The sequence below is a fragment of the Rhipicephalus sanguineus genome, chromosome 1 (genome assembly GCF_013339695.2).
Source record: "Rhipicephalus sanguineus isolate Rsan-2018 chromosome 1, BIME_Rsan_1.4, whole genome shotgun sequence".
NCBI lineage: Eukaryota > Metazoa > Arthropoda > Arachnida > Ixodida > Ixodidae > Rhipicephalus > Rhipicephalus sanguineus.
Window position 1 is genome coordinate 227,002,845 of NC_051176.1, and position 27,024 is coordinate 227,029,868.

Below are 27,024 nucleotides of genomic sequence, written 5' to 3' on the forward strand. Positions count from 1 at the left end.
TTTACTACGTGCGAACCGCACAATACGCGCTAAGTTTACGCCGGGACTACAAATCTGAGCAGAAGCGAACCACCGCGGAGAGCACGCCGCCGGGCGTCTGCTGTTTTGTTTGCCCCATACCGGTTTGTTTGCCCCATAAATCTGACGTCACTTCCGCCACACTTTTCGCAATGCATTGGAATACGATAGGGCCTCTCCTTAGTTTTTCCTTCCTCCATGGATAGATAGATAGATAGATAGATAGATAGATAGATAGATAGATAGATAGATAGATAGATAGATAGATAGATAGATAGATAGATAGATAGATAGATAGATAGATAGATAGATACGCTCAGTCGCAGAAGTTCGCTAAGAAATGCTTCGCATTTAAAAATGTTTAGGTATTGTTCAGCATAGTAATGCGCTGTTTAGTGTGCACACGTCATTTTAACACCGCGATATTTTGCAGATTTGCGAGGTCACGTAACAAGCACGCGATCTTATGGCACACACCGAAAATTTTTGACGAATGGCGAAGAAACAATGGCCAGAAATATGACGTATTGAAAATAATGCATTCTCTTATTTTTTTATGTAGTCGTGCATGAGTGGTCATTGCGCAGTGGATCATTTTGAAGTCATTTGTTGCATCGCGTTACTAGCAGGAGCTGTGTAAATGACTCAGAAAATTTCGACCAGTCATAAACAGCTAACGACCAATGCGGAAGGAAACAATCTGGGGTTTTTTTTTTTTTTTTCGAGTACATTTGAGATAGTCGCCAAAATGGCTGGGACATTTGGCGTGGAATGACCCTACATGGATTAGTAATATGTGAAGGCCTTACCTGGCACTCCCCCGCTGTAGCTTGGGTTTGTCAGAACACCATGGACAGACGTCCAGGAACCTAATGGGATGTATTCTGCTAAAGTGGTACAGGTTTCAGAACCTGTTTGAATGCGTCATCAGTCCCTACTCTGCTTTCTAGTGGGGGTTTTGTGTAGATGACCGTAATCTCTGAGGTCCTCCCGTTGCTGTAAAGGAATATCACGAGAGCATTGTGATAAGTTCCACGGTCGGCCCGGCCAGTGCGTATGGATGTTTTCTGGACCGGCCAGAGCTCGGTTGATGAATCCTCGACCTATATATATATATGCTTGCTGGTGAGGAGTACAGAGGTTGGGAGATCGAAGTTACGGACGCTTGTTTAAGTTTTTTACACAGGTATACGGTCTGCCACAACTTACTCTCCAAGCCTTCGTCAGCCGGGCAGCATTATCACGTCGTGGTGTTCTGTCAAGGTTCGTACCAAAATCCTGCGCGCCATTTTGGGTACCATCCATCTGCGAAACATGCGACATGCCACCTGCAAGTCGGACAGTATATATGACTGAAGACTCGTTCCTGTGTTCCGCGTCTGTGACGGTCAAGGCTATCGCGGGCGTACGTGGATCGTGTTACGACAGTATATCCGTTGTGATACGTTGTCGTTGGTAAACGTTAGTGTGTGGTTCTCAGAATCTCTCTACTTGGTCGGCTAGCATCTGTGTAGTAAGCGGCCGAACCTTGCCTGAAACGATTCCGCAGGGTTATAGCTAGTGCTCGTCTTCTACCGGCATGGTATGTTTGGTGCATATTCTTCGGCAGCGGTGCTGCATATTCCAAGTTGAAACGAGATCTCGGGTCCGTATCCAGTAGCACCGTTTCCTCGACCCAATATAGTGGTCGCGGTGTAAAACCCAGCTTTTCTAGAACGGTACGTCCCTGGTTTGTTGAGCAAAGCCTATTTCTTTGAGCTGTAAGTACCGCGCTCGTGTATTCCTCAGAGATGTTGTAGAGGTCTAGTTTCTCTACTTTCTCGTTGTTAGCACTTTGTGCTTGAAGGCTTTCCTTATGGTCGTATTCACTAGTTTCATCTCTTGCAACAGTGGAACACGATAGCGTCATCCTACGCCCCGCCTCTGCAGTGAAGTACCCACTACGTCTCTGCAAGGTAATGTGACCATATTCCGCAGACTCCAAAGCGGGACGGAGAGGGTGGCGGGGGGGGGGGGGGGGGGTGTTGCGGAATGACGGAAGGAATAATATAATAATTGTTGGAGTTTAACGGCCCAGGAATGAGGGAAGAAACAGCGTGTCATATAGCTCAAACAGAAAATTCCACTTTTAACAGCGGGGCTGTTTTAGGGTTGAAGTCCGCGTAGTGTACGCAAAAACTCGGGCGTGTGTGCGCCGCAGCAATTGGGCAAGCCCCACTACCATGTACAGCAGGTGTGAGGGAGAGTGAAGACATTGGAGGGAGAGGGCGGGGCAAAGAAGAGTGATGGAGAGAGACGGGGAAGGAGGTTGGAGCCTGGGGTGGGAGAGAGTAAAGCCTAGTAAAACGAGGAGCGCTGAAGCAAGGACTTGCGAAGAGGGAGGGAGGCGAGCGCTAAGCGAAAACTCTGCTCGGCGAAGTGAAGAGGCGATGAGAAGTGGAGAGGAGGAGCAGATTTAAATAAAACGGAATAAAATTTCGAGGCGGGAATCGAGCCCGGGTATCCACGGTCTGAAGGCGAGCGTCGTGACCACTCGGCTATCAAGGCGCGGTAGCTGAACAAGCATTTATGGGAACCATATGATTGCGTTGCTATGGTCGAGAGAACGATAAAAAGAGAGAAAGAGAGAAAGAAAGCAGGTCATAGCCATGTATAATGTAGTATAGTATAGTATAATATAGTATAGTACAGTATATCGTAGGGGTGTGGTGGCCGGGCTAGCTGACCGCGACTGCGAGCTGGCGTTCGGCCGAAAGCGGGACAAAACACCGTCCCTCAAGCAGCTTGGTGGGACAGCGGGACTCCAGCCACAAAACCGGGACATATCCCGCCTAATTAGGGACGTCTGGTCACTTTACAATACGCGCACCTGCGTAGCGGCACGCTTTGTTGATGCTGTGGCTGATGATGACGATGATGAATTGTAGCTGAGCCCTTTATAATGGGTGAGCAGCTCTAAACGATTTACTCTTTACGTATTTCACATGATGTGACGCCTAGCGGGACCCTACGCTTCTGCCTTATTCTAACTTATAGTAACGTACACGTTACTATTTTGGAACTGTAATAGGTAACGTCGTTACGTTACCATTTTTCGGCAACGTGAGGTGTCGCGTTACTCGTTACTTTTTATTTCAATTATCCCGGGAGTTTTACACAAAGTTCATTCGTCTTGTAGGAGCCATTTCCCCAGAGCTCGCCGCAACGTTATTGTGTCACAGCGGTGGACTGCTGTCGGCCCTCCAAACGTTGACAAGGCGACCTCGCGTGGGGTCCTTTATTGTGCGGGGCAAATTGTAATGGGGAGCAAATTGCCGAAATTTCTTGAGTGGATCTGCTATAGTTTCGGCTATCTTGCTATAGAGGTTCAAGTTGTCCTTGAATGTCGATGAAGTAAAGCGACATGCAGTCCTCGTAACCGTCAAAAGCGAGCTGTCGAGATTTGTTTGGCTTGTGTACATCAAAACTCGGTGTGAGCTCCAACAGAACGGAGGATGACTTCTTCGGGAATGCCTTTTCGAAATCATCGCCAACTGAAGACGTGCGACTGTCTTTGGTGCCGCATGACATCGCGATGAGCTGGCTCAAGGAAAACTTTCAGCGCGTTCGCCAGCTCTTCCTGAAAGTGAATACACGAGTACCGCATAGCGCATCCGTCGAGCTCCTATTTAGGGTAGGTGCGAACGTATTCGCTAAGAAGCGAGTCAAGCTGTCCGATGACAGCCTTGAAATGCAGCTGTTGCTTACATTCAGCAATTTGTTGTCACATTAGGAAGTTGTCCCTGCAGTACTCTAGCACTGTTTATAAACTTCGTATTCAAAATTAGTTTTGCTTCTTGCTATCTGCAACTGGGACCACGTTTCTGGCTATTCCTGAGCGAGCGAGGCTCACTGCACTACGGTCCCTATAAACGAGTGCTCGTCCCAATTATCTCCACTACACCGCCTGGTGCAGCCCGCCACGGTGGATCAGAGGTTACGGTGCTCGGCTGCTGACCCGAAGGTCGCGGGTTCGATCCCGGCCGCAGCGGTCACATTTCGGTGGAGGCGGAATGGTAGAGTCCCGTGTACTGCGCGACGTCATATACGTGAAAAGAACAGCACGAGGTGTATTCCGAAGCCCTCTACTACGACGTCCCTCATAATCATGCGGTGGTTTTGGGACTTAAGACCCCAGATATTAATACTGTCTGGTGCTAGCCGATGCCATTTTATGCCTGCAAATGTCTTTTAATTTCATCACGTCACCATATCTACGCCTTCCTCGGTTGCTTTTCCCATCCCTTGGTATCCATCTTGTCGATGTAACTGAACCTCGTTGTCTGTCCTACGCATGTAGGTTGCTCAGCACCATTATTTTTTCTAACACGAAAGTGTTCTATGCCGGGGTCCACCACGGCTCCACTGACGCATTTCCGTCACGGATATGACGTCCTAAAATATAGTGAATAACACAGGGCAAAGAAAAAGAACTAGAAGAACAAGTTCCGTCACCCGGAGAGAGAAACAAAGAAAGAGAGAGAGAAAGAGGTAGAAACAAAGAGAAAGTGATAGAGAGAGAGAAAGGAAAGAGCGAGAAATAGAAAGAAATAGAGATAGAAAGAAAAAAATAGAAACAGAGAGAAAGTGAAAGAAAGAGAAGAAAGAAAGAGAAACAAGGAAGCCCACCCAGCTCCCCTTTTCCTTCAGGCTTGGCCCCACTGGTGTGCAGCTGCCATAATTATTTTTTTTCCCAGTTTCTCTGTTATTCTCCCAGTTTCAGCCCCGTATGTTAATTTGGCTGTACTGCCGGGCTAGCTGGTTTGTACATGACCTTGAAAGCAGCAGCACGAAACTTAAGAAACACGGACGAAAGTAACATTGATACAACGCAGGTGCTAAAATGTTACTACTGGCAATATGCAATGATTGTGCACTTGCTGTCATTCTGATTTGCTGTTGTCAATTAATGACAATAGCAAACGTTGCTTCATTAACTAAACTGACTTCGTGTTTCCCATTATGACACAATATGCACTAATTTTCATAATATGGCGTGAGGAACAGCCTATTATTGTAGGCATGAGCATGGCAGATTCAGATTCCTACAAATTCGGAAACTCACAAAAATCATGAAAGCCCACTGCTGTAATAAAATTGGCTTTTGCCAAGTATTATCAGTGAAAAAAAATGGGGGGGGGGGGGGGTAATTGGCCAGGTCCTTTTCAGTGAAATAAATAAATTCCATGACAAAGTGCCATTTACAATTGTCATGGAATTATATGAAAAAGCCAAAAGCAAAATATCATAGCTGCAACCATTGTGCCCTTGATGAACATGAAAGTTAATGAAAAAAAAAAAACTATTCTAATAAGGTTTAAGGAACACAGCTGCAGAGAAAAGGTGCATGACAATCAGATTTCACAATTACTGAACTGTGACTTCGCCATGAAATGTGGGACTGTTATGCAAGTACTGTTGCCATTAAAATGATTACTACCACTAAAGCACACCTATTTTTATGTTGCAAATGATATACTCTTGTCACACTGGGCATTTTACAGTCATTAAAAGGAAATGACATTAGCATCTAATGACGTTATTCTGCTGCTACACAGTGATATTTAATGCCATTAGAATCAAATGACTTCTGCATTCAAATGAGTTCGAGAAACTCGTTTGGCATTGCACTCGAATGCAGGTATTCTGAAAATAAACACTCTCTACTTGAGACACAAGGTAAAATGTGGCATCGAGGATATGATGACTGAATGACATTACTTTTCCCTGTGTAGCACCACCACAGATCGAATGGCATTCATTGTACAAACTGTCATTGGAATTTAATTTACACATTAAAATTAGACCCTTTTCGAAAAAGGGCGCCCCTGGCGCCGCGCACGCAAACTACAGTCTGCCGCCATTGTGAGGGCACCGCAGCAGACGACGCAGGCTTCGGCAATGTGCCAGTGCGTGACATTTCAGCACCGCCGAATCGTGAACTGCCATCAACGTTTTTCGTAGAGACGGCGTGCTGCAATGCTGCAGAAGTGCTGCGTTCCCATGTGCCACCATCGAGGATATCGCGACGAGAACAGCGATAAGGTACACGATATAACTTGAACAACAAACTCACGTGCTCTCTCTCCGTACGTGATGTCAAACGAACGTGCGGAAGGGCGCCGTTTTTGTAAACGCGCTACAGAAACGGACGTGCTTATTTCACAGCGCCATGTGTAGCCTTGCTTTTACGAATGAATAGTCTTCATCCCGAGTGTCTGCATGCGGTGCATTGCGATAGATTGTTTGTGCAGAAATACTGCGAGGGTTCGTAAGGCCAGCCATAAAAATAAAAAATGAAGTTGCGTACCGTTCATTTAGTACATACAAGCAGGGGCGTAGGCAGAAATTTTTTTCGGGAGGGGGGGGGGGGGGCAACTTGATCTGAAGTGAGGGCCGGGCAGGCAGATGTGGTAGAGTGTCATTTTGTGCTCTGTGTGCCATGGCAAAAAAAACTTTCGGAGGGGGGCACGGGCCCGGTGTGCCCCCCCCCCCCCCCCCTCCCTGGCTACGCCACTGCATTCAAATATACCCAACGCGTGGCGTCCGCAAAATAGTTGCGTGGTGTGGCTTGCGGCGGACAGGATTTTCACCGGTAGCGGCGGTCGCATAGTTCCGCGACAGTGACGTCCTTCCTTTCCTTCGGTGAGAAGTTTGTAGTTTGTAGCTTTCGGCGAGAAGTTTGTAGCTTCGGCGAGCCTTTTTTTCCCGGTCCGGGCGCGCACGCGAGTTGGCTGTGGTCACGGTCCCGCAACCGCGGCAGTCGAGCCAAACTGCTCGTCCAACCCGTTGAAGGGTACAAAATGTTGCTCATTGTGCATCGGAAGCGCCTCAGAAAGGCCAACGGAGAGTACTAAGAGCTCGTTCAAGCACGCAAACGGTGAGATTTCAGCGGATGACACGGAGAACTAGCCGCCAACACAAACATCACAGCACTCACGCATTTGACGGCTCGCTTTCCATGCCCTCACGATGGCGCGGGCTATCCCACGCTCCTTTGCGAAGCGAAACTGACGAAAATCCCACCGTCAGGTGGCGTATTTATGAAAAGGGTCATAGTGTTGAAGGAAACAAAAAACACTACTACATTAATTCTGGAGACAGTGATAATGTTCCCATTTTTATTCATACCAAATTGTTTACAGCATTTAACTTGCTTTTTTAAACCTTCAGTTGGTAGACAAAAACCCTAATCCAGAGAATTAAATACTGTACAGTACATGGCTGGTCTCACGTATAGTACATATCAAGGTGTGGTTTGCACCAAATGTTGAAAAGTTCAGGTCATTATAAAAATAGCCTGTTTAATTTGTTCCCGGAGCAAATGCACGCATGCACACTCTCCGTCTCCTACATCTAGTATGCTAAAGCAAGAGTGGAAGAATCTCTCAAGGTACTGGCTGATCCCACATTACTTACACTAAGGTACATTTCAAGGCTGAGCAAGCAACCAATGTCAAAACACTGGACGCAACTCATACACAGCCCTGCAACAACACATGCCACAGTCGAACACATCAGCACCAAGAAACCACAATACCAGAAACTATGCTCCAAGACTGATAACTTTGCAGGAGCAAAACAGTAAAAGCGTTAGGCCACACGATTGACAGGTACGAACGAGAAATGTATGCAGCAATCCAACAGCTGACAAGAGTGCAGTTGTGCGATGGACTGCTTAATCACATCTGAAAGACCTAGTGAAAGTGGCAGTCACACTTGTGTCTTCAATTGCAGCAAATTGAATTCCTATGCCTGCACACCTTCCTCAAGATTTCTGGCTAAAAGTGAGGGTCTGCGTTACCATAACTATGCTTTCACAAAAGCTTGTCACCTCAAAAAACTGCTCGAACACGGCAGAACAACTGTGGCACATTTTTTTCACTGACAACATAACTGTGCTCGCAAATTTTACTGCTGCTATTTGGCTATATACACTCTCCACACAGAATTTTTCGGATTTTTACTAAAACTGGTGGACAGAATGCATTCTGTAACATGTACACCAAAGCTTTATGAGGCTCCTTACAGCAAAGGTCTTCGACAGACAAGCACTATCGAGCTACAGATGTGGTACCTGGCTTTTGCAGGCCTATGACATGGTCAAGGAGGTTCTGAATACCCAAATAGCACAATGCGAGTCAGACACAAGGTTTCCAGAGGCTACATGATTGAAACGCCTGCCACATGGCGTCTAAAGAGTCCCAATACTCAAGCTCTCTACCCATCAACCAGATCTACATTTATCTTTAATGGAGAGATACTGTATATAGCTAAAGAAAATATTCATACACAGTTGTATATAACTGCATTATTTTCGCATATGAGCAGGTATATATTTTAGTCTAATGCTTGATTTTGCAAATAACAAAAGTTCATTCAATATTTAAAAGAATAATATTGAAGTAACAAGAAAGCTTCGTAACTATAACTGCAGCACGATTATGAAAAAAAAAGAAACGACTAATGCACAATCCAAATCAATCTGCAAAATTAAATAATTTACCATAGGAAGCATAATTTACAGGTACGAGCGTATTCACACATTATGCGGCAACATGCGTTACCTGGAGACACCTATAAAAATGCAATATGCATGAACAGCAGTATTTCTGCATATGGCAGAAAAACATACCAGGATTTCTAGTGCATAAATATTGCACAAGTGGACTGCAAAGGTTAAAATAAATGAAATGGTTCCCTAAGTGAAAATCAAGAAGTGTGCTGGCAAAAAAGAAAATATTCTATTACATAATAAAACTGAATGCCTATGTTCACAAACATTAAATAACATGCAGCTGGCACAGCACACACACAAAGCGTACATTACAGTACAGGCAAAAGACCAGTGCACTTCTATCCAATTTGCTGTAGCAAAACTGTTCCAGAGGCTATAACTTTGGTACTATAGTAAAGTGAGATACCAGTTATTTCTAGCCTGACTGTCCTTATCAGCAATCTTTAATCAGAATTTCGATTTTCAATTTGAAGGAAAAAAACATCTTTCAGCCAAACAAGAATGCGAGTTTACTAGCTTCAGATTGAGAGAGACCTGTATGATTAAACCAAATGGCTTAAAAATACAAGCAAATGCCATTAAATAATGTGAGGCTCGTATACAGAGCAGCATCCACTCACTTCCAGATGGTATAAAAAAAGAAGTCACTGCTGCAGATCCACACATATAAATAGACAGTCTGGAGAGCTACAAAAATGCACTGAACTGCACGCACTAATGCCAGCCAAATAGTCTGCCCTGCCATTTCAACAGAGACAAAACAGTCCCTGTCAACACGTAACACAGCTGTACATGTGCGCACTGTGCTCCCTTGAATGCAACATACATCAAGAACATTGTACATGTATGACAAATGCACAACCTTTGCGTGGGCACACCAAGATGGAAATTGGTCAAAAACCTTCACAAACACTGCAGACCTAAAGACATCTAACCTCTCTTCCATCATCCATCATCAGCTCTTCCATCATCACGCCCACACTGGCACAGATAGAACAAATGGCTGTTCAGCCAGTTGTCCTCAATTGGTTAAGTTTCCTAATCTGGTGTCTTGCTCCTTCCTTTTAAAAACATACAGTTAGCTAAGGCCCAATGTCAGTTCTTGAAATGGTAATGTGGCTCTGATGCAGTCAAGTGGCTCAAGTCATCCATACTTTTCTTGGCAGCTGATGTGATGATCCCGTCAACACTCTTCACAGTACGGCTTGTCAGTTCTTGTACTTCTTGGCTCATACGACCTATAACCCATTCCATAGCCAAGCGTCCCTGCACAGAGAGAATGAGGCCAATACACCGTGTAAGAAACAGCAACTGCAAAACGTAAAGGCCATATTTGTATTTCACAGAAAAGCAACTCCTTTTCCGAACTAATTTACCACTGAAAAATAGGTGACAAAAATGTGATGTCAGGAGAAAAATATCCTCATATGTTTATACAGTAAAAGCTTGTTCATTCGGATTTCACAGGACCGAAAAAAAAAATGTTCCAGTTAATCGAATGCCGAATTATCGAAAGTATCAAGAAAACAATCAACAAGTGCATATTACATGGAAAACTGGTATGCACTAAATGATAAACAGGGACACAGTAAGACAAACACGGACGAACACAGTTTTCCTTGAAATATGAACCAACTCACCCAGCTAAAAGTTTTATTTAAGTGCCTATTGCACCAATGCATTTTCACTTTCTTGGTGAATACATAAATCCAGTACTTATTTTGCACAAGAGCAGTGTAAAAGCCGCCATTTTCGTGATTTGCGACGTCGTACACAATGTGACCGCGGCTCAAGAGCCCTGCGCCGTCAGCCGAAACGTGCTCTGAACCCCTCAATATGCACCGTCACCAACACCACCACACGCATGTGGTGATAACTTTTTCACCAGAAAAATGGCCGGCAACTGACCATTCATCCATCACAATGTAGCAAGCGATTTATATGCCAGCATGTGGACCGCGGTTCAAGCTCTTCACTTTAACAGCTTCCACCATATCTGAGTTTTGTGACATTGCGGGCACACTGCCTGTAGTCACAACGAAGATACTGAGTGACGAATCCACTGAGGACGAAACCGTGGTCGCTAAAGACATCATCGAAGCGTCCATGCAGTTGTGAAGGCATGCGTCCAGCCTATGTTCAGAGTCAAAACAAAACTGCTCAGCACCACACCTGCCGCTGAATAAACCTGACTTGCTAATGCGCAATCATGGATGGCAACTACGCAGTTCTGAAGGCAAGCGGTGAAAACAAACCTACTGCTTGTCGCAGCTCTGACCCCAGTCTGTATTGACATGATCATATATAGCGCCCACGCAATTCAGGTGCGCCGAGTAAAAACGAAAACGAAACAAGTTTGCTGCCGCCGCTGTAGCCTTGGTTGCCGACAACACAATTGTGGTAAGATTGTGGATGGCGACCACGCCTTTCTGAAGGCCCGAGGCAGTTTCGGTTGTTCGCAAACGCCATTTTCGCTTATTTGCGTCGCACATTTTCAGCGCCTCATCCTTGGCGCACTCCGAGGATCTTCCGAATTAACCGGGTTGCGACCAAATACTATGACCGAATTAACGAAGGTTTGATGGCATTAAACAATACATATGCTTTCAGGGACCAGAGAACACGCCCAAATTATCCAATTTCCCAAATTAACGGGGGTCGGATTACCGCGCATTTACTGTAGTTTATGAATACTGTGTCTTTGTGAAAGATCCCAAGAGCATATAATTGTGTTCCTCAGACAAGCAAGGCTTGGTCTCAGGATTGTTACAAAGAGATGCAGAATGTTATGTTTTATTGTCCTACTAGCTTGGAAAATACGCTGATTCACTTTTGTGCAATATTCCACTTGCAGATGTTAAAATAAGCTTGAATTATGGTTAGCATGATGCCTTCACTGTACACCAATGCCAGTGTCATACGCTGCTCCGGGAGTTCAGAGTTCATCAGTAGCAAAGGCACTCGATCAGCTTAAGGTATGGGTCACCCAAATCCATTGTCACTTAATTCTTTCCTTACTGCACCCACTTAGCATTACAAGCCCAGTGACGATGGTTCTGATCATATTCTTCCAAAACCTGCCGCACTCACACGCACACTGCGTGACTGTAGTATTAATTGTGATTTCGCTTCCTATGCACTTTTCTTTTTTCTGCGTAGCAGTGATTTCTGAATGGGCTCAGAAGATGCAGGAGTTTAAAAATGAAAATGGGCACATTTGTAAGCAGCCTGTGCTTACAAAGGCACGTACCGCTGCCGCTACACAATATGCCGCACCACGTAACCATAGCAACGCCGCGACTGTGCGCAGTGTATATGGCCGATAAGACATCATTTCCTCCACTTTTCACCCAGAGCGCGTTCGTTTTAAGGTTGCTCCGCCCATCGCGCGGCGCACTTCCAATCGCCATTTGTTTTTCTCTGGCTTGACATTTCTGCCTACCCGCAAGTAGCCAGAACCTACAGGAAATTTGTTCTGGAAGGTATCTGGAACGTTTCTGGCTGTCAGTCGCTAAAAATAAACGATACATGCTCACCTACATATTTGGAAGGACTCGACAGATCGCAATGCGGGCGCTTGGGGACTTCGCCTTCGGTTGCCATAACGCCTGGTGTTATCCTTTAAAACCCGTTCCGCCGTGCGAGATGGTGCGATTACGAGTGGCGGCGAACATACCGCCACATGTCTCAAGTTAAGACAGAACGGAAACTGATCAGCGTGTGTGTGCGACGTAGTACGCGACAGCCACGAACAGCTGTCGCATTCAGGGACGCTCATCACTTTCGCGAGATTTTGCATATCGTGTTGTACCGCGATTGTTACATGCACTGCGCAGAGTTGAGCTTGTTAAGCCGTTAGCGGCATGGTAGTTTTCTTCACGGACGGGGTGAGTTGTGCATGATCATATCCTGATTGCGTATGTTCGAGAAAATCGCTTCAGCTCTTCAGCAAACCTAGCCACATTATTCCAAGCGCCAATGCAGAAAGAACATACGCTCACGCGGCGCAAAGGTTTCATTTGCTGCCACGGCGGTAGTGGTTCTTTACGCTTATGCTGGTTGTCCCAGCGTTCGATTTTGCAATATCTGGGTTGTCTCGGGATTTGAACACATGTGACCAGGACGTTTCCTGTCAGGACCTGAACTAGGTGGCTGACCTCTGGGTGCCAGCGAGATGTCAGAAGTTCAAAAATCGAGAGTCCCTCTATGTTTTTTGAGAAATAAATGTTTTTTGCCCTTGCATCTCAATATGGGATTGTCAGCCTCACTTTTTACTGGATTTGGATGATATGTTTTCCTGGCTCGTACGTTTATTTTTCGCGGTTTTTTCGGAAACGTATCAATGAGGTTCTACTGTACTCAGGTTTCCTTTGGTTTAGGGATGCTAAATCTGGCAGCAACTATACTGACAACCTATCTGCTACCGCATTCTCACGACAGTTGTCGATGTTCTGGGAATCGCTAGGACTATGCCACCCTATAAGCGGCCACTTGCCCAACTTCTTAATGACGTCATGAGTCTGCTCTCTTTATAATGTAGACAACTTCCTGAAACTTGAAGCTTAACCTGGAGCCTTAACCCTTTCAGGGTCAATGACGTACATCATTTGCTAAGACCCTCAAGACTGTCAAAAACATTCATGTACGTCATCGCTTGTATATTTAAAGAACGCGCCTTTTTTAAATCCTTTTTCTTGCTTGGCATGTGCTGCCACGTTGCAGGAATACATGGAATTTTTTTCTTGCACCGATGTCTCTCCATTTTTTTTTTATGCTTTACTACAGCGGTGCACCGGCTAGTTTCGGTTTTGTCCTTCGGCCGCTCCCCGCATTGTTGCGCCTGCAATACTGATGGCTTTCTGGCTTAGAATCTTTCAAAAGGTGACAGATTTGTTATTCTCTTGTTTACTGCTCCTCAGCACGTGATTACGCCTGTCTCCATGCAGGCAGTGCACTGACAAAAACGATGCCACTGTGGTTTCGGGGACTCACAAAAACTGTTTCTGTCTCGTTGGCGATAAGACAAATGATTATTATAGGTTTTGGACTTGTTTCTGCTTTCTGGACACACTCACAACAACATAGTTTTCTTCAGTGCGCTCACCCGCCCAGTTTCCTAGCACTATAGATGTGCGCACCGGTTTCTCTGCCGCAAGTGAGTCTAGGGGTGATTCCTCCGAATCCCCGCACGACTGCCAAATCAGAATCTGGTTCAGTAAACATCAGCCCGTCATACGAGGAGTTCCTTATGAGTTATGACTCGGATGTTTATGAGCGAGCGACATCTCAAAAGAGCGAGCGGCAAGACGATGCTGACTGTATCAAAAGAGACTTTTCTCCCTCAGTGTTTCCACTTGACGCCATTTTGTGCACTTATTTTTGTACGTCTGTGAACTACACAGGCGTTTATTGGAACACAATTTTTTTAGTCATATAGGTTTTTTTTTTTTTTTTTAGAATTGATCTCACATGAATAAACCCTGTGTTTGTAACAACGCAAATGATTTTTTTGTCACTTTATGGTCACCCTAAAAAATTTACATTTTTTCCTGAAATGGATAAGAATGTAAATCAGCAATAAAAAAATCGACCCTGGCGGGTCGCATCTGGCAAAAAAATTCGACCCTCGAAGGGTTAAAAGCAACACTGAACTCCATGGAATGTTCAGCGAGGACAGCAATAGCGAGGACAGCAATAGCGAGGTCAGCGATAGTGAAATGGCATCGTAATAAAAACATTCCTGGCATGTCATTTGCGACTCTCTTGAACTCTGCTAGCGTTGCGGAAACAGTACAGACCTTTGGTGAGCTGCATTCGGCCTGATTCGTGAAGGGCCGCACCAAGCAAATATTTCGAAAAAAAAAAAAGTGCAACCCTTACACGAGTATATATGGTACTTTTTTTTCGGACTTTCGATTATTCGAACTTTTCGGCGGTTCCAACTAAGACCGAATAAACGTTCGGTGATTGTATTGCCACATACCTTATTGTTTCGCTTGTGTCCACAAGTAGTGCATGTTTTGACTTGCAATTCGCAGTGCCACACTGCCTGCGTTTCAATTACAATCGTTCTCGAGTGTATCTGTGCTTGGCAGTGTGATTTGGGAGGAACACACAACACAACAGCTGGATGTCAATGCCACGACAACACACCAAACGTTCTTTGTGGGCTGACAGCGGTTTCACTCATGACTGGCAAGTTTTCTTACCTGATGGAGGACGGCGTTTGAGACCAATTTTTTGCAGCAGCCTCACAACATGGAAAATCTGCTAGAGAGATGTGGTCATTGTGGCTATGCTATGGTGTCTTCATCAGTATTGATGCCACTAACCATGTGAATGTCGGTACCGTCACAGGCCTCTTTTCAGTTTCAATTTGAAAAAGCTGTATCCGGACAGCACTTCGGAATGAACCACTGATGCTCACAATTAGGACACTGTTAGTTGCCGCTTTTCCTTCTCCTCACAATAATTTAAACACAGGAAATATTCTGATGTACACAGCAGCATCGGCTAGAATGCAAGAAGCACAGCCGAGCCGGTTTGCCATGCCTTGTTGCTATCCGTATACACACTACTGCAGCTGAACAAAATTTGTCCCAGAACTCGCGCTGAGGCTAGACATCTGACATTGCAAACATTATATATTTTCATAAAATATATAACGTTTCCACTGCTTTATTCTAGAGCATTATTTTATCCCGAATAGCAACTGTAGCAGATGGTTGCGCTGCCAGTTGTGGCGGCCTGCGGTCTTTGACCGGTAAGTCATGGCAGCACCATGGCAGTGAAGCATGAGATGGAGGGGGGGGGGGCAAAGTAGCAAGTGTGCAAACGAAAAGCACAGAGCTGTTGTAACAGAAGTGCACAGTGTTTTGAAACAAGCAGAAAAGCGCAAATGTGATGCTGGTAGTGACATAGAGTTTACGTGACTAATACCCGTGTCACACGGACGTTTCGAAGGTCATTGAACCGATGGTCCATTGACTCAACAGGGATGCACGCGCTGCCACACGGGCAGTTTCGAAGGCTATTGAGTCAGTGGCTCATCGAGTCGACGGAGCACTCCATGACTCCATTGAAACTTCGACGGCCATCGAGCGGCGGAAGCAGAAACAGCGTCACCACGCCCTCTCGTTCCCAGTGTGCTCGTACTCATGATTAGAAAAGGAAAAATTTAACGAGTATGCATTAAAAGTAGTGTGCATGGGCGTTATAACTTATTTACTTAAGTATTTGTGTCATTTGGAATGTAGGAATTGTGTATGCTCGCGATAACACTCGCTGTGCTCGTTATCGCCAGCAAGTACACCTTACCCCCCTACCCTACAAGCAACATTTGTGTCCCCGCTGCCATAATGATTGCTGGCTTTTTTTTTTTTTTTGCTCTCTGCATTCGTGCGCTCTGCTTTTTTTATTTTTCATTTCCTCGTGTTTACTTTGTTTTCGAAGTTTTCAAGTTATCACTTTGTCACAAGTTGTTTTGCCACAAGCCGCTTCGATCCCAGCATCAAGCTGCATGATCGCAGCCATGTAGAACACCATAGCGGCCTTGTCATCTGTTTCGCGGTCACTCAAGCACGTAATGAAACGAAATGAGTACACGCAACCGCAAAACCAGGCAAAACTACGTGGCAAACCCGCAAAAGCGGCCGGACGGGTAGAGCGGTTGTAACGTAGCCACAGTTTCGCTGTTCAACAAACTTATAACCAACTCTGCTTATAACTAATAATGCACTTATAATTATGTATAAACAATTTTTTTGATATTTTAGAACAAAACAGCGCACAAATGTGTGCTTTTAAGTGGATTTATTTTAGTTCACTTACGACGACATGAAAACGAAAATAAGATGAGCAGCGCCACAAAATTTTTGCGAGAAACACCTGAACCACTCAACGGCCGTTGAAAACTGTCATGTGGCAACGCGAGAACTCCATCAAGTTTGATGTAGTTATAGCGTTTCGATGGCCATCGACTCAATGGCCTTTCAAACATGCCCGTGTGTCACAGGTATTAAAGAAGTACCCTGCGAGGAGGAGAGATCCACCAAGGTATGAGTAGCGGAGAAAAGCACAAAATGCGTCGACGCCACATTGTCGATCATTAAACACCGTAACTCTCTTATCACGACATCGTTTTTACAGTTTCTTGCCGCTTCATGTTTGTTGTGGACTTGCATCCAACTGAAAATAAGAAATGAAATTTGAGCTGCTGAACCCTCAACCACTGCCCCAATGGCCACAGCATGCTCGCGCAATCAAACATGCTTTCCAGAGAGAGTGGTTCTTAACCCTTTCGGCCCTGGCGGTGTCAATTGACACCATGACACAACATTTCCCCTAGCACCTCGGAAATGAAACCAAAACTCGCCATTCTTGGGGGAATACTTCTTCAATGATCCCCACTGCGTTTGACACCAAAATGGTGACATGCTTGCGGAGCTGGGAGCCGTAGTGAAGAAGAAGCTTGGACCGAAGTCATCGGTGACGCCGTGGCGGGTCAGCTGAGGCGGCTAAGCGCAATTTCGGGTCGACGTACCGAAGCTGTTTCAATGAGTATCACATTGAAAAATGAGACGTGGTTCACATTTTGTGTACTCTAGTGAATAGCAGCAAAAAAGATGCCATTTTCTCATTTCACAACCGCTGAGCCCTGATGACCATGTCCATGTCTGTCATGTCATTATAATTGCACCACTGGCTCAATCGTTTGTGGCCTTCTGAGGTCATAACAAAATATTGAAAACAAACACAAAAATGTCCTTGAAAAATAAAAATCCAGGCTGAAAGGGTTAAGGAAAAAGGTGGTGCTACTTGCTGCAACCCTTGTGGGAGCATGGTCTGACCTTCGCCGCATCAGCGGCCTGCCATGCCTCTCTTCCATCACCCCTTCACCTCTCCGAACATAATGGGCTGTGCCCAAAGCTCTATGCCATGCCACCCTCTAAAATGCCAACTGACCACACCAACTGCACTGACAGTGCTGCCAGAATGCTTGCTGGCTCCTCATTTCACACAGTTCTGCCAATGGATTAAGTCACTTGTGCTTGTCTTTGTTGACTGTGTCGAAGTCGTTCACGGCCATGTGGCTTTTCTCCTTGTCTTTTGTCAGTGTTAGAAGCTGCGATGTTTAGTCTTCCATTGAGAAATAAACAAGTCCGGTAAAGAGGGTGGGGGGAATGCAGGCGTGAGCATGGTAGAAGGCAAGATAACGAGCCTGTGCACTATCTTGCAGGCCATCTGCGGCTGGCTCAAAGAAAGGCCGTAGGGGTGAGCGTTACAGCAGTGAATATGAAAAGACTAGGCTCGTGCAAAGAGTAAATTTTAGGTTCGAAGTGAATTCGAAGCGAATAGTGATTTGGTCGAATAATTTCGAATCTAATTCAAATAGTATATATCACATATAAAGAAAAATGAGCATATATGTCATGACCCAACTAACCTGCACAACATTTTTTAAAATTGAAACAAGGCATGTGCAAATGTCATTCTTTTTGGTTCAAAGGGAAGTGGAAGCAACATTGAATAATAGCAGGATTTGACTTTCGGTAGAATACAAGTGATAACCTGTAAAATAAGTTATGTTTTAAAATTCACTATACTTAGAGCATATAAGCCAGTATAACAAGCTTTTAAACTTTAAAAAAGTCACAGTTTTGCCGTAAGGGCGAAGCAATGAATGCGATAGCAAGAAATTAATGCTATACGAAGTGAGGCTCGCCAATGGATACTCTCAGTTTGAACAGCGCTCCTGTTGCAAAGGCAGCCGAAGCAGCGAAGGAAACTAGCGTGCTTCAAGTGTCGAGCTGTGACACTTGATAGTTCGCACTCGTCTTCTGTTTGTTCGCTTAGCGGCGTCCCTTGAGCTCGAGTTACTTTCGTACGCTCCGTAACATGAGCGAGACATCACGGTGAAAGCTTGAAACATCCCTCTTCTCCTCACCACGAGAAAACCGCGCGAGCAGACAGCGGAAGGACAAGGTTCTCCCTGCGCAAATATAAGAAGAAGCGAGCGAGCTCGCCGATTACTTTTAAATGCGCCTGTCGCGCTCCTAGCGCTATCTCGCTGGTAATGAAGAAACGCTTATTATCGCCTGCCGTCTCTGAGTCCGTCCAGAGGTAAAGGGTGTGTATATAATGCTCGCTGTTAGCTACATGGAGGATCTGCATTTCGTGGCGTAGTGGATAGCGCCACTCGCTGTGGAGCAGGAGGTCCCTGGTTCGATTCCGCGCTTCGGAAGCATTTTTCTGAATAATTTTTCTTTGGAGCTTTTATATATATATACATACTTATACATACGGTGCATGACGGCGGCGGCGGCGACGGCAAAATCCAGCCGAGATTGTCCATATAATTGCTATCGCAATAAAATTATGAATCGATGTGAGGGTAACTTGTTCATTTAACCTTGAAGTGGGACTTCGCAGCAGTGCGGATTTCCCCTGGAAAGGTGTATATAGCACCCCTCCACTGCAGTGAAACCACCTTTACAGGGGGTTTATATATGTCCATTCATGTCGAATACTTCGAAATTTTGAATAACTTAAATTCGTTTCGAAGTGAATTCGAATATTGTCATACTGTATTCGTTCGAATATTTGAAGCGCTCGCATATTCGCACAAGCCTAGAAAAGACCCCTACCACACGTGACAGAAGTGTGCAGATTAGACACAAGAGGCAATGAAGCATAGTAGGCAAAGCTGTGCGTCCAGTGTCCCGCATGAAATGAGGTAGGTCCACTTTTCAACTTCAATGAGCTTTCGCAGTCGGGCAAAGGAGGGGAGGGGCATCAGCCACATTGCCGCCATTAAAATGATGGAAGCACTGACAAGGTTCCATCTCCACTCCCATCTTTTCCCCGTGGAAGCAGCAGGACAATACACAGTCGGGCAAAGGAGGGGAGGGGCATCAGCCACATTGCCAACATTACAATGATGGAAGCACTGACAAGGTTCCATCTCCACTCCCATCTTTTCCCCGTGGAACCCAGTCATGACAATACAATTTCCATGGCACTAGAATATTGTTATAAGTGGGTTCTAGTGTATCGGTACAAACTCCAATGATGAGTAGAGGTCTGGCCTGGAGCTTAAAAGTGTCCAGGATGCTGTTGTGCAAGGTTTATTGCACTTGAGAAAAAATATGCATATAAGTAAAACCTAATTAATTTGAACTCGGTTATTTCGAAATCCCACTTAATTCAAAGGATTTCTGCGGTCCCGTATTTTGCAATGCAAACTTGAGTGGATAATTAGAAGGAGCAGTCAGTACCAGCCCGGTTAACTCGAAAACGTTGGGTGCCATGTGCCAATTCCCCAGCCCGCCGCAAATCCGCAGAAACGATGGTCCTTAGGAGCTACAAGGCAATGCAGTGTAGCAATACTAATGACTGACAGGTGAAGCACACCAGCCTCGCTGCTGCCAGCGCAAAAAAAAAAACAAAAAAAAACCGGTATCGTGGTCAGCTGAAATGTGCACCTGCGGAAGAGATGTGCTTCACTGCAACACAGCGGTGACACGTGGGCAGCATGACGCATGCTTCTCGCAACATCAGAGCGTCATGATTTACCCATTCTTTCTGGGAAAATAAAGAATTCATAAAGGATGGTCTGACAGAATTTCGCGGTGTATGCGAACCTCCAAATGGCAGGTTGCTCCGGCAATTTGCGCGCTTGCACTGCTGGCGGAGTACTTGCCTGCAATGCCTACTTCGAAAACCCAGTTTGAAGACTTCAATGATCCTGTTTTCCACCCAGAACACATCGTGAATTCCATCACACTGGTCATTATTAAATTCTTTATTTTACAAGAAAGAACGGGTAAATCGTCGCATCATGACACGCTGACGCTGCGAGCAGCAGGTAACATGCTGCCGGCATGTCACCATTGTGTTGCAGTGAAGTAAGTCTTCTTTCCCGCAGGCACGCATTTCAGTTGACCCCGAGGCCATTTTCTTTTTCCTTTATTTCTTGCGTAAGCAGCAGTGAGGGCCGCCGTTTTCCCGGTCTGGCGGCAAAATTGGGACCCCGGGTATTGCTGGAAAACGTATCCCTTGGAGCCGCAAACTAGCAGGCACATCAAACAACCACCTCTGATTACTTTCAGTAATGCAAAGTTCCTTGCATACCTCTTTTTGTATGTTTGGTTCATTTGAAAACCCGTTTAATTCGAAGATTTTTCCCAGTCCCAGTGACTTTGAATTAATGAGGTTTTACTGTATTGGTCACGCTAGCATGTTCATTTTGCATAAGATGCACAGACAAAAATGTAGGATAAGGGCCACGTCTTACAGACTGGAATACACGGCATGCTCAGGGCCTTTTACAATTTCAATGATAACTCTCCTACGCACACGAAAGCTGTAAATGCCAAAGTTGCTCAAGAGCAACGAGAGAGAAGTTGAACGTATGAGAAAAACAATTTGTTACCTTCCCAGCATTTGAAGAGATTGCTTTGGCTACAAAGTCCTCCAAGTAGCTGCTCAAAGGCACTCCTCTGATTGTGATGACTGCTTCCTGTGTCATTAACGTGCTGAAAGAAAAAAAAGGTCAATTTACCAGAAATTTTGAAACTTACGTTCCCCTTTACAATCCCTACACTTGCTTTGTTTGTGCTCTCACAAGCTTGAGATACAACATTCTGCACACAGTGGGTGCTACTAGTAACACTAGGCGCCGCTCACGATACAAGTTTCCTGTCCGCGCTGTCATTTTTATGAACACAGAAGCTCAGAACGCAGTACACGCACAACCTTAGCAGAATGTTGTATCGCGCAGCTAGAAACATCACTCGACTGTTAAATTCTAGCAAGAGCTTCAAAGGACTGCTCACCGTGCTAAGCTTCTGTCATTGCAATGAGCCTGCCATTGAATCACCATGACAAAAATGTGAGTGACACGTGAGTTGCGAAATGTAACAAGTTGTGGCAAATGAGAATATCGAGTAATTCAAGCAGATGTGGGAATGGTCACTTCACTGTGTACTTCACCCAGAATGTCAAATACCAATAGTGACGACTTATATCGTTGAGCAAGGCGGTGCAGCAGCCCATCTAAACCGGAAGACAGTGCTTTGGAGCATTGAAGAGACTGACAACCGATTTTTCTTGGCCCAGTTTTTTACGGTGCAACAAAAAGCTCCCCCTCGGTAGTGATTAAACCTGCAGCAGTTGATTCCAAAAGCGTGTGGATATTTTGTAAACAGAATTTTTCGACCTGAGAAGCCACTAAAAAAGTTCGAGTCCTTCCTCGAGCAATGCTGAGAAGCAATAGCGATGCCAGTAGCCCTCTTCGAAAACTGTTCATTATGCTCAAGGTCCTGCTTTCACAGGAGTGAGTGAAACTTCATTTTGACATTTTCAACCGTTTTTGAATATATAAAAAGCAGGTAGAGTATGTTTTCCGAACGCTCGTCGTTACCTGAAGTCCCTTTACCGCCTCACGAAGCATAGGTCGGCAAAAAGTGTGGAGCTCACTCAGACTCACTCATGAAATATATTTTGCCCTGAGAGCTCACTCGTACTCAGACTCACCAAATTTTTTCTCCACCGGACTCACTCGGACTCAGACTCACTGAAATTTTTCTCAGCCGGACTCACTCGGACTCAAACTCACCAAAATATTACTCACACGAACTCACTCAGACTCAGACTCACGGCTCTATCTGAGTCTGAGTGAGTCTGAGTGAGTCGACTCATGAGTCGGTTAGCGTATAATTGCCTTTCTTGACCATGGTGTCAATGCTCTTAAACACCAATATCTGGCGTAATTGATGCTCTACTTGGCACCACCTTTTGACCTCGTACCTTCAAATATAAGTTATCAGTGGTTGCAATCCAGTAAGGACATTTTTTTGAAAGAGGTAACTTCCAGATATATTTTTATCAAGAATTTTCTGTGAAAGAGATTGCGGGGGGAGGTGAACTTGCCGCCCCCCAATACGTAACTCACGCCTTTGATTGATAAATATAGATCTGGTGTATCAACGCTAGTGCTTTGAAGTATGTGTGAGTCGGCGGGAGTACAAACGTGAGCCGACATAGGGCTGATAGTAATGGTGAAGTTGTGTAGAAATAACGATAGGTCGGCAAAAAAGTGTGGTGCTCACTCAGACTCACTCATGAAATATATTTTGCCATGAGAGCTCACTTGGACTCAGACTCACCAAATTTTTTCTCCACCGGACTCACTCGGACTCAGACTCACTGAAATTTTTCTCAGCCGGAATCACTCGGACTCAAACTCACCAAAATATTACCCACTCGACCTCACTCAGAATCAGACTCAGGGCTCGATCTGAGTCTGAGTGAGTCTGAGTGAGTCGACTCATGAGTGAGTTTGCCGACCTATGCTCACGAGTCAGACGCTCCTGATACTTCTCCAACTCGGCAGGTGCCACTAGGCCCTCAGCTAACAACTTTCATGCTGCCGTTCATGAGCATCAAATCATACGTCAAGCGAAGACCGCGCCACTGTTCTGCTCAGTATAAATGAAGGCATATCTGCACGTTTTAGGTTAGAAAAGATTACAATAAAAAAGTGTACTGCATTTCAACACTAATATAGATACAATTAAGCATGTACACCAGTTAAAGGTCCCGTGATGGGGATCATATGCATCCTAACTTTTTTGCCGCATGGGGTGCCAAAAGTAATTTTTACCGACTTTAGTGGAGAAATAAAAATATAAATCCGTGTTTAAAGAGAAAAACAGGGTTTGTTTTAGCCAATACAATAGACAATCTTTATATTAGCAAAGCTATATCAATTTGTGTTCTGTGTGGTTGTCTGTCCCTTTAAGAGAGCAGCTAAAAACTGTTTCAGCTAGGAAAACGTCAGTGTATTGCCTGTCAGCTGAACACACAATTACAAAATGCTCACAGATTACTCGAAGATTTTTAGCATAGATTTTGGCAGAAATAAATAGTGGATTTGGTGAAACAATAAGCACCTTTGGCAGGGTTAAACGTACATTTATAAACTAAATGGTCTCAATAGTATTCGTTGAAATAGTCGAGAGATATACCATTCCTGTCCCTCTTCACATATCGCAGCATACATCTGCTTCTATGATTCTGCCTAGCAATAGGCATTTACATGTTTGCTGTGTTCCAAGCCAGCCAAAATGGATTGCGGAATAGTGGGAAGACCCCGCCCTCCACCGGACGTGCACCACTAAACCGAAGATGGGAGTGAAAATGTCCATAGGTTTCTTTACTTGAGTACAAAGTCTCTCCAGCATAACTATGCTTAAATATCATGTGAAAGTTGCTTAAATCACAACCTTGTGATCTGCAACTCCGATTGTACAGGATTGCAAGGAAAGGCCGTTTTACCGCATTTATTCAAGTCTAACGGGCGCCTTGCTTCCAATAAAACCAGTCCAAAATGTGCCTGTTTGTTAGAATTAAGTCCAAAACAAAAACCCCATTCATGGTGTTGGCAACCATATCTCCTCAGAGAGGTCAGAGAGAGAGAGGGAGAGGTCAGAGAGTGTCAGTGCCATTGACTAGGGTTTATTTTGTGCTCGTTTGCAACGTGTATGCATCATATCGGTTCCCAATGAAGGGCAAATGGCGATGCACTGCTTTCAGTACAGGAGCTCATGTCAAAGGAAAGTTATTTCACAACCTGAAGATAGCTGCGTCGCGCCTTTTTTGTGTGCTGGAGGACTGCGACCATGAGCAACAAAAACAAAAGAAAGGAGATCTTCAGCTGCGTGTCGACTAGGAAGAGTTTCTACAGGCCAACAATTGGAAATATCCCAACCTCAAAGACCACCTTGCAGTCTTTCTTCAGCAACTTTGTGTAGACCATTATTGTCAAGGTAACAACCCTTGAATTAGCATGCAATTGATGCATATGCAGAAGTGATCTTAAAGACAGCAAATCTAGATCCCAGAAGAAAAGGAACTGCCAGGAGAATAAGTTCTTTATTCTATCAAGGCAAATTGTACTTGTCTCTTTCGTTTTTTCTGAGTCTCCCAAGAATCCCAAGAACAAAACAGTGCCTACTTTTCAGTGTGGTATGCAGCCAAACTGGGTACTCACCTGCCCTTCTGCTGAGGGTGTTCTGTGTAAGTAAGTTTCTCCACAATGGAAATCTCATTACAGAAGGTCAGCTGCAAGAATAAAACAAAGGAGCATTTTAAACAGCCTATAATGCACCTACATATGGCATATATGCATCTATTTAAATGTGTATTCAACGACCATTGCTAGATATGCAAAAGCGATCACATGCGCATATTATCGAAATGTTTACTTACACCAACCATCTTAAAACGACACAATGATATGCAGTCACAATATGGCCCCCAAATAATGTGTACAGCATAAATTTATGACCAAATTTCCATGGCAAGGCAAGATACAGTAGACTTCATCGACCTGCGTGGTGTGGGAATCGAGCGCATCCTCCTTTTTGGCGCCTCGTTCCCCAGCTAACGCGTGTGCTGGCCCCGCGCGGCTCGAGCGCCGGGAACCGCCGGCGACATGCCTACCGTGGCTACACCGCCAGGCCTTTTTGCTAGGTGCGAGCCATGCGTTGGTCTTCCCCGCACGAGCCACGCATCCGAACATGCTCACGCCACCAAGCTAGCTTACGTCACTGCGCAACGTCTGTCCTCATTGGCCGCCAGTGACAACCCCCTTCCCCCATGAGCTCGCTTCTGTCTGGCGCGGGCTTGCTCGCGGGAGATGCACTCAGGCCGGCACGAGAGGTTGACGCGCTGCTCGAGCAGGCGGCTTCTCATCCGTGCGCTCGACTGCTGCCCTTTGTGTGATGGTCGTAAGCGCCGCCGGCAAGCGTACTCAATCGGTCTTGCGGAGTTACCCTGACGGCCCGCAAACCCGTGATTGTTGCACTGTGCTGTATCCTGGGTTAATAAACCTGTGTTTGTTGACATCCTGCCTCGAGTGCCTTTTCTGCGCCGTGCTGGAGAGTCGACGAAGCTGGTCGTAGCGTCTTTGTTCGCTGCGGCAGTGGAGAACGTCGCGTCCCTTGCCGGTCGCCTCGTAAGGTAAGCGTCTCGCAAGCCTATCTCCACAGTGGTCAAGAACATCGTACACGACATGGACTCCTCGAACCTGCAGCTAAACATTTCATAGATCGACACCTCGAACTGCACAAAGAAGCACATTGTGCACTGAATGTTCGGAACTGCAGCTACAAACTTCACGCATCGTTGGCGCATCAAAATGTAAAACCAAAAACATCACACGCCGACTCCTTGTAACTGCAGCTAGATATTCAAGAGTCAGCATATCGGAGTCCACAGCCGAGCACTTCACGGGCAGATAAAGTTATGTCAACAAGCAGCTGGCAGAAAAAATCAGGCGTACATGAAGCTGTGCTTGGTAATGCTGAAAGCTGATAGTGCAACCAAAATGGCTGAAATGACACTGTATTCAAAACAAAATAAACCCCAGTGATGAATGACTACTGGTCCATGTGAATTTTGAGCATTATGAACATTTTTTTCAAGCTAACTTGACAGAGTTAACTTAGGAGCCAGTTTTTTCAGCTTATGTTCTTTTGTGGTTTCCTTTATGCATCTCTCTTATTCCCCATGAAATCATGATAGAAGGATTCTGTTTGTTGCATATCAGCCCGATATGCAACAACAATTTTCGAAACTGGCTTGCATGCTAATGTACATGCAATACTTCTCACATTCTTTTCTTGTGCACAGTGGGGACAAAAAAATAATGCAGTAACTTTACGGCACAGAAGAGGCCTTTGGAACATAGCCCAAAAAATCTAGTGAAATTAGCCTTACAAATTATTTTGATATGAATCACTGGAGGTTCTAAATGCTGTCACTCCAGAACTATAACAAGTAATTTGAAATTAGCATAAGGAATTTTATACCTGTGCTAAACACCACGAAATTTTGTGCAAAATAGACAAATTGGTTTGAGCTGCCACATCCCCCCCTTAGTGCACTTTTGCAAACACTGTACCAGTGCTCAAGCATCACTGCGGTGAGCATGGCAATGCCACATGAGGCCATGCACGTTACTGCACAGAGTGCTGAAGTTATAGTATTGAAGAAAACCACCAAAACAAATAGGCAGCTATTGGGAAATGAAAAAGAAATGCCTACATATAAAGAAAACCAGCATTATTCTGGGCTAACCTACGATGAAGCTCCTGAACTGAACATCATGCCGATCAGCTGTCATTGCACCTCGAAAGTGAGAAAGCATGCTTAGAGGATTAAACTAGGACAAGCTAAAACACACCAACACTAGTGTCCAGGGAGCAGCTGGTTTCGTTGCCTGAGGAAATGTGACATGCACAATGGTGTCGCTGCTTCTCTAACATACAGAGCAGCTACCCTTCCTTCATGACATTAAATAACTGCAGATGTGGTACTGTCACGCATTAGCGTTGGACAATGCAAAGGTTTCTTGCACATTATTTCTTGTAAAACAAGCTTGC

The 27,024-nt window shown here is 45.1% G+C and overlaps 1 protein-coding gene across 1 annotated transcript in view; it reads right to left on the reverse strand.

Annotated features, from left to right (window-relative positions):
* Positions 1-7,176: 7,176 nt before the first annotated feature.
* Positions 7,177-27,024, reverse strand: part of LOC119373603 (PRELI domain containing protein 3B) — a 31,555-nt gene continuing 11,707 nt past the window's right edge. Inside the window, exons 4-6 of the mRNA XM_037643658.2 lie at positions 24,630-24,700; positions 21,009-21,111; positions 7,177-9,841 (exon numbers count right to left, since the gene is read on the reverse strand). Of these exons, the coding sequence (XP_037499586.1) occupies positions 9,671-9,841; positions 21,009-21,111; positions 24,630-24,700 (345 nt within the window). The 3' untranslated portion in view covers positions 7,177-9,670. The remainder of the gene's footprint in view (positions 9,842-21,008; positions 21,112-24,629; positions 24,701-27,024) is intronic.